The sequence below is a fragment of the Podarcis bocagei genome (genome assembly GCF_964188305.1).
Source record: "Podarcis bocagei genome assembly, chromosome: 8".
NCBI classification, from domain to species: Eukaryota; Metazoa; Chordata; class Lepidosauria; order Squamata; family Lacertidae; genus Podarcis; species Podarcis bocagei.
The window spans coordinates 25096782-25108327 of NC_138133.1; the positions used below are offsets into that span (position 1 = coordinate 25096782).

At 52.2% G+C, this 11546-nt stretch overlaps 1 protein-coding gene across 1 annotated transcript; it reads right to left on the reverse strand.

Moving 5' to 3' along the window:
• Positions 1-3875: 3875 nt before the first annotated feature.
• On the reverse strand, positions 3876-6895 carry FOXC1 (forkhead box C1). Its single transcript, XM_081205348.1, has one exon. The coding sequence runs from the start codon at positions 6793-6795 to the stop codon at positions 4879-4881; it is 1917 nt and encodes a 638-aa protein (XP_081061474.1). The 5' UTR covers positions 6796-6895; the 3' UTR covers positions 3876-4878.
• Positions 6896-11546: the final 4651 nt, after the last annotated feature.

Below are 11546 nucleotides of genomic sequence, written 5' to 3' on the forward strand. Positions count from 1 at the left end.
TGCCGGGGGAGTGACAGGGCTCACCTGCCGATCCACCTGTAGCTGGCGGGTTTCCCTCCTCCTTCTCCTCCTCCTCCCACGTGTGCCTTCAAAACAAAACAAAAGGTGGCAACCGAGGAGTAAACAGCGAGTAACGAACAGCTTGGGAGCAGGCGAGTGGTGAAACAAGAGCACAACTGAGTGGCCTCTTTTGTCTAAAGAAAGGCTTCCCTGCGCGCTGGTTGGGTCAGACTGCAAGCCGGATCCTGACCTCATGTCATCTCCTGTCAACTCCATGGGAGCTGTAGCTGCTGGATACTATCACCCTAATGCACATAGAAATGACGAAAAAAGAGACCACGATTTCCCAGTCTGGTGGATATAGCTTTAGAAGGCTGGTCCTTAAGGGGAACAACTTCTGTTCACATCAACGGGGACAGACTTCCATCTAGAGTCCTTTTTTTAAAAAAAAGAAAAGAAAAAGTTATCTGAGGGCGAACTAGCCAGCTCTAAAGCAAGCGAAGAGTGACGCCTACAAGCCCCAGGGGTTTAAGTCTTAGTCGCAAGGGTTCAAAAGGCTCTTTGCTTCTCATTCCTGGAAACTTTGTTCAGATATTACAGCAACGCAGCTTCCTCCGCCCCACTTTATACATTTTTACCTGTGAGTAGACTATACTGTGTTTAAAGGGGACTTCACTACCCCAAGTAAATGTTATGGGCCATGCTGATTCCATGCCTAGTTGCATAGCTGCCAACTTTTCCCTTTTTTTAAGGGAAATTCCCTTATTCCGAATAGGATTCCTCGCAAGAAAAGGGAAAAGTTGACAGCTATGCCTAGTTGGGATCAAAGATGCCTCGCTCTCATTTCCCTGGAAAGGGGTCTGCGTGTTTCTTAAGAAATAAAAGGGGGAAGGGACTAAAAGACTTAGTCTTGGCCACACTTTTTACGTGAGAGTAAGTCTCACCGATTTTAGGGAGATTCGCTTCGGAGTAGGTGGTCGTAGGATGTCGACTCTCCGCCTTAAAAAGGGGGTGGTTGGGTGGGTGTCTTAATCGGCTGGCTGGCTTTGTGGCACGCACTGAAACCCAGTTCTTCTTCCTACGTCGTTTGCCCCCAAATCTATGTATTTTGTCGTGGCCTCTGCTCCTGCAAATGGGGTCCTCTGATCCCATCTGGCTGCGGACTACTGGGAAGGCAGGAAGTAGCTTTCGCCAGTGGAAATCGAGGCGATCAGCAAACAAACATCATCCGAAGAAAGACTCTCCTCCCCGCCACTCTGTCTTCTCTCACAAAGGACATTGGGGTGGGGAGAGGGGGGTGGGTGGTTGGAAAGAAAGAAAGAAAGGACCTAAGGAATAAGCCCGCCATAAGCACAGTTCGTAAATTCCCCGTTTATGAGCTCACTGAAACCAAGAGTGTCTCCCATTGATGGCTTGCACACCGACGCCTCAGTTGAACGTGGTGGGACCACCTCTGAGGGTCCTCAACCCGGTTTCCCCACCCCAGCTCTGAAAAGACACAGCTAATAAACTGAAGGGACGCCTTCACGAGGATGCCCACCTCCGATTATTCCCTTTCTTTCTCCCTGGCTCCTTATATGTACAAAACACAAAGAGCGCGCGCGAGTCAGCCAAAATTATAAATGCCCATGAGCGCTGCAGTTTGATTTCAGTGGGAGAGTGAAGCACAAAGCCAGGCCGGTTCTCTCCCACTGGATTGAATGGGGCTTTCAAAACGTTTCCATGGTTCGTTTCGCTTTCGGAGAGCCAACTTCAACTAGCCACATGCTTTGGTTTGCTAGATACTCCTAGATAGAACTGGATGTGTTAAGCACAAAACGTACCAAGGCTCATCTATACGAATCTATTCCGAAATAAAAAAGATCAAATCGAAAGCGATCCTGCTACTTTCCTGGAGCTCTCTTTGAATCGGGAATCGATAGTCGTGCTAAGGCCAGATCAGTTAAGGCCACATCGCAAGCTGTGCGCCAAAGCAAACTTCAGCAGGCTCACTCAGGACCATTGAGTTCAATGGAGTGTAGCAAGTAGGTGCCTTTAAAAGAGTCACAACCCCATCCCTAACACGGTTAAAATCAAGTATTTTGAGGTTAGGCCGATTTCATATTCTAGGTAGGCCTGCTAATTTTAACTGCTTTACTCCGGAGTCCTCACATATGTAATAACTTTAGGTTAACTGAATTGCAGATCGACTGTGGTTTAAATTCAAGTCCAAGCTATATAAGACTAGCAGCTGGCCTACTAATAATTAAAGTATTTTGCCGCATTTCGAAAGTGCTCTTCGCAAATAAAGGAGGGGAGAATCGTTCCCAGGGTGCAATTCCGAGGTTGCAAACGCTTTCCTGAGAGTAAATGCCATTGCGCTCAGTAGGACTCCTACTTTCAAACAAGCCACATAGGATAAATCCGCACAGCGTCACCCTCAATCCGGGTCTACGTCTCACAATTCGAAGCGCTTTGAAAAAGGAAGCAAATGCACAATTCACAAACACACAAGATCACAAGAGTGCGTGAGATTAATTCCGATAGGGAAATGCACCAAAAAGCGAGGAAAATCCGTCCCCAAGTTTCTGAGCTCTTGCTTGCTACTCTGGAAGCACGACTAAGATGAGAAGGCGCCTACTCAGGTTTTAATTAAATTAGCCCGGATTTATTTACTGTTTGCGGCCTTCAACAACCCGGGAGCAATTACTGCCAAGTGTTGCCTCCGATAAGAGCGCCTGATAGGAGCTGCATTCCCTTGAAAAATGCTCACCGGAGGCTCCCCAGAAAAGCAGCCTCGCCTCGCCTCTGACAGCGCGGCCGATCCCTCGCAGATAAAAGGCTAAATTGCATTTTGTTGGGGTATTACCCACGAAGTGGGCAAAGGTGTTTCCTCCATTCCTTGCAAACCTCATTGAGAGATGACCTGAAGGCGAGTTTCTACATTTGACCAAAACATCACCCGTTGCTATTTGCAGCCATCCGCAAAGGGGGTTTCTTCTGCTTAAAGTGTGTTTGTGTGCGTAAGAGAGAGAGGGAAAATGACTCCAACTCTAGGTAACAATGAGGGAGACTAGTTTTCCTTCTCAGTTCTTTGTGTATATAGAATCGCTCCCTGGGAAAGCAGCAAAAAATATTTAAGAACTAGCGACCTATCTAGAATAATGAGGGGAAGGGGGAACAAATCCAGGACGCCATGGTTTGTGGAACGAGTTGCCCAAGAAACATGTTCGGGGGGGGAGGGAACTGAGCAGCTCCCCCCCCCCATTAGTTCACATTGGAAGAAAGGGTTTTAAGGATCTTATTACTATTCTATTAAAAATATAGCTGCCTATATTTAGAAAATTCAGAAACCTGCACATGCATAAATGTCACATTTTTTTCATAACAGCACGCATTAATTTGCAAATGAAGATCAGGACTTCCTGCGACTTCTTTAACGCCTTCCTCTTGATATGGGACACATTACGGCCACGGACCTTCCGCGGATATATTTCTAACTTGCAATATTTGTCAAATCGCTCAAACCCTCTGCATTTGCTGCCTCGCAACAGTGATGGCTTGGTGGCTTACATTTCCCACCTATTCGCTAAGATTAATAACCATAATAGTCAGAACTTATAAATAACAGCAGCAGCAGCTTCAGCAACAGCCAGTGGAATCAACATTTGTTTTTAAGTCGATTCCAGCCGCATCCAAGTCCACACACCCAACACAGATTTTTAAAAATCGATGGACATAAATGATATTTATTTACAAGTTTAGGACTAACCAGAAGCTTAAATTCGGTTGTTTTTGGTTTAACCGGTGTATGGGAGTGAGTTACCCAAGAAACATTTTTTAAAATGTATTTTTCACTTAGCCCACGTTGGAAGAAAGTAATTCTACCATCAACATTTCAGCTGTAGGATTTTTAATTTTTTCCTTTAAAAAGTGGGGTTAATATATCCAGACGTATATGGTCTCAGTCCAACTGAATGGTAATTTATTAATAAACAAGCAAGGCAGTAACTTCAGGGTATCTCCAACAAAAAAAGGAAAAAATGATAAACGATAAAATAAGATTAATACAGCTTCCCATTTATATATATAAATGAAAATAAAACAAAACAAAAATCAATGTTTAACGTTATTTTAAAGTCAACCTTTCTGAAAGCATTGGGGGGTGGGGTAAAAAGAACACTTTCTGGTGTTTGGTCCAACTACAGATTTAAAAATAAATTACTATGCATCCATTTACATTTTCGAAACAAATCCTTGCGTATAAAGGAGTCCTTGCAGGGGAGAGGAAAGGAAAGGAAGGGCCTTTCTAAGGCGGCGTCGCTTGCAAACCAGGGGCGAAACTCGCATGGGCTTGAGCGAACCCGGGTTGCGCCTTCATTGAGGGCTGCGATCCACACCACCCCGTGGAATTCAATGGAGCCGCTGGACTTATCCCCGCGAGACTCTCGCCGCTGGTTGGCTGGCATTTCCCGCGCGCTCAGTCGCCGGCGCCCAACCAAGCGCCGGACCAGCAGCCAATAAGGCTGGCGCAAAAGGGCGCGCGGGGTGGGAGCCACACAAGGCGGCCGGCAGAGCCTCTCGGAGAGGGAGGCGAGGGAAGCAGGCACCCTCTCTTTCTGGGTGTGGGGAGGGTTGTTTTTAAGGCAAGGAAGAAAAGCACAAACTTACGTGTTATTTGGAGTAACACTGTCCTTTAACAAACCATGTCCTTAGTTAATAAAAAGGCTGTCTTTGGGTCAGAGTCTGTGGAGGTTTCGGGCGGGCTTCGGGGGCGCCGAGCGTCGTGTTTGTGTGTTTGTGTTTATAGTGGAAACACGGCTTCTCCAGCGTCCCCTCAGAGCGCGGCGGCGGTGGCGGCGGCTGAGGGCCCGCTTCTCCCCTCGCCGCTCTCCTCGGTCAGAACTTGCTGCAGTCGTAGACGAAGGCGCCCGAGGGCCGGTAGAGCGGCTGGCTGCCGGGGAAGGCCATTTGGCAGCTGCTGGCGGCCGCCGCCGCGTTGCCGTTGACGGGCGAGTTGCTCAGGCCCAGGCGCTGCGACGACTCGAACATCTCCCTCACGGCGTGGAAGTTCTGCTGCTGCACCGGGTAGCCCGACGGCGACGGCGACGGGGACGACGAGGCGGCGGCGGCGGCAGCTGCAGCGGCAGCAGCAGCAGCCGCCGCCGCGGCTGAGGCGGGCGCCAAATGGGCGAGCTCGCCCACCGCCGTGGCCTGGTTGAGGTACCACGAAGCCAGGCGGCCGCCACCGCCGCCGCCGCCTTGCGGGTGCCCCTCCTGAGGGCTCAGGCTGAGGGAAGAGGCGCTGCTGCTGCTGCTGGCCGCCAGGCTGTACTCGGGAAGGGGGTCCTGCTCCACCGGGCTGCCGCTCAGGTGGCCTCCGCCGCCTCTTTCTCCGCCGGCAGCAGCGGCAGCCGCCGCAGCAGCGGCCGCGTAGAGGCTCATGGCCTGCAAGTTGCAGTGATAACTATTGGCGCCGCCGCCGCCGCCGCCGGCTTGCGTGATGGCACTGCTGCCCGTCGTGTTGACGCCCTGGCTGCAGGGGGCGCTGTAGAGCGCGCTCTGCGCAGCCGCAGCCGGCGAATAGCAGCTGCTGAGCGCCAGCGAAGGCGGCGGCAGCGCCGAGGTCCGCGACGTCGAGGCGCTCGAGGGGCTGGACGACGACGACGACGGCGGGGCTGCGGTGCCGGCCGTGGGGGGCAAAGCCAAGAGCTCCCCGGCGCCCTGCCCCGGGGAAGCGCGCAGGGAGGTCATGATGATGTTGTCCACGCTGAAGCCGCCGGCGCCCGCCCCCCCGGGGGGCCCTCCGGGGTGGTGATGGGGCGGCGGCGGGTGGTGGAGATGCGGGTGGTGGTGGTGATGTTGGTGGGCGTGCGGGTGAGAGTGGTGGTGCGGGTGGTGGGCGTGCGGGTGCTGGCTGGGAGGCGCTTCGGCGGCGGCCGTCGGGGGGTCCAAGCCCAGCGCTCTGCCGCCGCCGCCGTGCGGGCTCCCCGCTCCGCTGGAGAGGCTGCTGGCGCTGGAGCTCCCGGGGCTCTCGATCTTGGCCACGGGCGCGCCTCCCAGCGGGGACAGCGCTCGAGGGGGCGACGTCGAGCCGTTCTCCGTCTTGATGTCCTGCAGCCTCACCGGAGGCGCCTGCTGCTGCTGCTGCTGCTGCCCACCTCCGTCTTGGTGTTGCTGTCGAGTCGCCGTCTGCTGCTGCTGCGTCTGCTCCTTGCTATGGAGGCGCTCCTTCTCCTCCTTGTCCTTGACGGCGTCTTTCTTCTTGAAGCGCCTCCGTCGGCGCAGGAACGAGCCGTTCTCGAACATGTTGTACGAGTCCGGGTCCAGGGTCCAGTAGCTCCCCTTGCCGGGCTTCTTGTCGTCCCGGGGCACCTTGACGAAGCACTCGTTGAGCGACAGGTTGTGGCGGATGGAGTTCTGCCAGCCTTGCTTGTTGTCCCGGTAGAAGGGGAAGCGCTCCATGATGAACTGGTAGATGCCGTTCAGCGTGATCTTCTTATCCGGCGCGTTCTGGATAGCCATGGTGATGAGAGCGATGTAGCTGTACGGAGGCTTCACCAAGTCCTTGGGCTGCGGCGGAGGCGGGTAAGGGCCGTACGGCCTGCCCATGCCGCCGCCACCGCCGCCTCCTCCTCCTCCGCCGGCGCCCGGGTACTGCTCGTGGGCCGCCGGGTGCGGAGAGTACATGCTCATCGGGGCCGGCATGGCCGCGTAGCCCCCTCCGGCCGCCGCGCGGTAGTAGCTCTGCTCGCCGCCCAGGTATGGCACCACTCCCAGCGAGTTGGGGCTGGAGACCGAGTAGCGCGCCTGCATGGCCTCCCTGCCAGCCAGCCAGCCGGACCAAGCGGCAGCAGCTTCAGCAACAGCAGCAGACTGGCCTCCTCCGCCTCCTCCTCCGCCGCCTCCTCCTCCGCCGCCGCCTCCGCCTTTGCTTTCCCCCCTCCACCCCTCCGCAGCTCCAGAGCCAAAAAAGTATAAACCAGAAGAGGAGACCAGGATCTTTCCTTTCCGCCCCGCTTCCTCCCCCGAAAAGGGAGCAAGCAAGCGAGCAAGCGGACGAAAACTTCGGGGTCCCGTTAAAGTTTGCTGCTTTCCCCTCCCCCGCTCAAGCGGGCCAAAAAATTAAATAAATGGAAAGGAGAGGGGGGTGGGTTGATGATGGTCGTAGGGAGGGGAAATAAGTCTCCTTTTCTTCCTGCTGCTGCTGCTGCTACTACTCCTTCTTGTTCTTCTTAAAACAAGGCGCCGAGCTTCCACGGAAGCGGCCGCCGCCGAGAGGAAAAGCCAGTTACTTCCATCAAGGGCGAAACTGGAATCGCGCGCGCTCCTTTGCGTAAAGCAGAGCGCACAAAACCCCCTCGTCGCTTATTTCCCGAGCGCCTTTCCTTCCAACTTCTTCTTCCCCGGGGGTGGACAACAGGTTGAGATTTCTTCCTTTAAAAAAGGAATAAAGACCGAGGCAGGCGAAGGAAACCAAAAAGAAAAAGCAGCGTGCGTTGGTTGGAGCGGCGCGAGAGACCGGATATTTTCTCTCTCTCTCTCTCTCGGACTCAAGTAAGAAAAAAGACCCCAAAAAACCACCTTCCCCAAGCGGTCTGCGGTTGTTCAGCGCGGCCTCCTGCCTCCGTTTCTCCTACAGTCTCTTTTCAGCCGCGCGCTGCTCGGAGAAGCATTTGGAAAAACTCCTGAACTTTTGAGCATCCGTCACCAAGGCGAGGACTTTTTTACGCACTCGCAGGGCTCCTTTCCTCCCCTCCTCTTTCCTCCCCTCTTTCCCTTCCCCCTCCCTTTTTCTTTCGAGACTGGGAGGCCCCGCCCCGCCCCGGTGGCGTAGCCAATGAGAAGACGCCTTCGAGCTCCGAAGGGGCGGGTTGGGCTCGTAGCTTCAGCAGAAGCCGCGGCGGCGGCGGCAGGAACAGCAACTTGGAGAATGATAGTTCTTGGAGAACGGGACTGGCCACACACGCGCACGTCGCCCTGCCCTCTCCTCCCTCGCGCGTATATAGCTCCTCCGCGCGGCCCGAGGCCAATGCTTCCCTCGCACACAGGAGTAGGTATGCGGATCAAGTTGCACTCTCCTCGCTCCGGAATGAAAAAAACACACACCAACACATTTTCTGTGCGCTCATCAACCGGCCCTGCACACATAAACACACAAATCCTAACACACGCACACAAATATTATTTCTGCAGACAGTACAGTTTGCAGCCAAACAAGCAACAGCGACCGGGTACTTTTGTCAGGACAGAGGCCAACTTAAAATTAGGGAGCCAGCTTTCGGGTTTCACAAAACTCTTCGTCATCTTTGCTGAAGAACAACAAAATGGGGAGGGCACAAAGTGCTTCGTTTTTCCTGAGGAGTTTTGGAAAGTTAAATCATTGTTTTGAGGGCTTCACTCGCATGCCTCCCACTGTAGGTTTTTTAAAATAAAAAAATCCCTTTTTTGTTAGGCCTGACTAAGGATCCCATGAAACTGCAACCCCCCCCCCCAAAAAAAACCCCAACCTTGGTCTTAATACGTTTTATTTGTCGTGCCTCTGTTTCCCCTATTCCGCTCCCAGTTAATGAACCAATACAGCCGAGAGCATGTCACTCTTTCCAGAAGTCGACAACGGATCGTCATTCAAGTGACACAAAGAAGTAAAACTATAACATATGTACATTACACAAGCAAAACAAACCTTAGGCAAGCGGAGTTTTCTGCTGATAGGAATATTCATATGTGCTCCGAATAAATGTGTTATTGGATCGTGCTTCTGCGGTATTGAGTTCCACTGATTTCGGCCGCAGAGATATAAACCCGGTGCTGGGAGCCGTCCCATTATAACCAGTGCGTCGAACGAGGTATATGCAATGTCATCTCGTACACCCGCATGCACAAATATGCAAAGGCACGCACCGACATTCACATCTGCAGATCGCAATATTAGATCTTGATGCATTTTAATTTTCTTTAGATACAGTGTTCTTGATGCAAATTTGCAGGCCCCTTTTCCCCCCTTAGCTTGTGAGGATGCACAAATGCGCAACTATTCCACGTAACCCTTTCACTCATCGCGGGCTGAACTCCCCACCCTCCCGCGGTGCTCCTTACAGACTCCTATCACACGCTTCTCAGTAAAGGCCTTCGTTCTCTAACCGACCCCTTTTTCTGCGTGTGCGACCTACTCGCTGCTGCCTGGACTTCCTATGTGTAAGTTTCCTTTCACGCCCTTCGACGGTCCTGGGGTCACTCCTCTGTGCCCTCGAGTGGCAAAGGAGGAGCTGGCGAACATCCTCGACCGATTCTCCACACACCAGGCCGGAATCCGGATTAAGGAGGGAAGGAGCAGGGGGCCCAAAGACTCCCCGGACCCCCCTGGCAGCCCCGCCCCGCTCCCGCGCTCCCTCCAGCCAGCTGCCTGACCAAACTTTCCCGGAGAGATTCCTTTCTCTGCCATTTGACAAGCCTTTGACGAGTTCTCCAAAGCTCCCTTTTATGAATCGGCTTTTCCTGTGACAGCTTGGAAAGACAGCGATTGTTGCTTATAAACATAGTCAGGTCATTCATATATATTGCTGGCTTGTCCAGGCAATCTTTTGAGGTAGTGAACCCTTCTTCCTCTGTACTGGGTATGAGAAAATTTCGCATTCAAAGCGTCTGGATTTTAAACACATTTGCTACGAAATAATTGCCACTTGAACTTATGGCATTGACATTCAGTTAAACTTATTCAGGTTTGGGATGCAAAACTTACAAAACGGATACTGGGACAAGGAGAGGGTTTATTTTTGTGGGAGCACGAGAGAGCCAGCCTTCGAGTTACACAGGACTCTTCAACAAACCAAAACCGGGAGAGGTTTGCAGGGCTGTTCTTAGGAGAAGAGGGTCGGACAGTTGCGAACAAGAGGGCAAAGAAATATGCGTGCGCGCAGGGCAAAATGCTTTAAAGATGAATCACGAATAGGATATGCAAAAAAGCAGCTCTATTTTAGACATTTTAGCAAACTACTGAAGGAACTATAACGTGAAAGGTACAAGGTTCGGGCAAATAACTGTTTGACTTTAATCGACTCCAGCCCTGGACTCCCCGCTCTCAAACTGATTGTCCCTAAATAAATTTCATTAACACCTTCGTGTGACTTGCTTTGCAAGTAAGTGTCCCTCGACCCGCTTAGTGTTGGGAACAAAGATTAGACGTGGGCGAATTGAAGGGGGCTCCTTAATTAAGGACACGGCATCTCCAGAGTCTTGTAGGTTTGAATGACAGGCTTCAACACGTGTTTGGGTACCTTCCCTTGGAATCTAAGAAATTAAGTCGTGGATTTAAGCTGGTCCTACCCTACTTGTCTGCGTGTGAGTTGTGTCTTGGTGCATGGAGTCTCCACACTTGGCCTTCCTTGAGCTGGTGACAAAACTTCACTCTGAGGATGTGTCAAAAAACCCCAAAACCTTTTGCCTCCCGGATTGCAAACCCCACCCCGCTTCACTTTCTGCACCTTTTGGGATGAATGAGTGGTCTTGAAGTCGTGGCAGGTCTATGCTGACGTGACAACGAATCGCGGTTCCTCCCCCCCCCGCCCCCAGTCGTGATTTAGTTAATCAAACTTTTTTTTTTTTTAAGTGGCAGCTGGGTAAACTGATAGAGGGGCAGGAAAGAGAAACACAGAACCCGCACCCCATAACTCACACATTTGTCACACTGTATAAACACCCAAGTGTCACACGCTGTCAGTACCAGCCATGGATTTCCCCCCCCCCCCCGCACTGCATCCCCGTTGGGGAGCCGGCTGCAATCTCTGATTTCTCTTCTTCAAAACCTCCAGTGTTTTTTTTACGGAGGAGGAGGCCGTTATTGCGCCATTTGTTCGCCTGCTCCAGGCTTCGTCCGTCTGAAAAGGCGCCTCTTGCTTTCATTCAAAATTCGAGAGAGCTTTCGGGATCGAAGCGTTTCGCTCGCTTTGGCTTGCGTTCGAACGCCTTTTGCGGGCCTTTTCGCGGCCCCCGCCAGACGAATCGTTACGGTAGCTCGGCTGCAAACTGCTCTGGATGATTCGTCCCATTCCCCGGGTCTAATAAGGTTCAAAGTTCCTTGCTGGTATTTTCAGGGCAAGATGATCGACTTGATATTAACATAATTAAATCAAGCTCTCACCATCTCAGTATACTTGTTTTAATATCTAAAGTTCCCCGTGTATATGCTCATCATTCAAGAATTGTAATAAATTGTGGGTTTCTTTTTCAGCCACCTGCAACACTGCACAATTAGCCGGCGGCCCCGATTCAGCTAAAGTTGCAGCCCGATTTTGTTCCTGTTTACTCGAAAGAAAGTCCGGTCAATTGCCGCATCAAAGGTTAATTCGTCTCTGGATTGGGGCCGCTGTGTGGACTCAGGTGGTGCGATGACAAATCCCATTCCCTTACTCCCGAGTAAACTTGTGCGGGAGACCAGCCCAACTCGATGCATCTTTACTGTAATCGGAATTAAGGCTGCAACCCTAGGGAAATTTAACCAGGGAGAAAGCCCCACGGAATGCGGAGGGATTTACTTCTGAGTAAATGCATAGGAAGGTTGCTAGTCA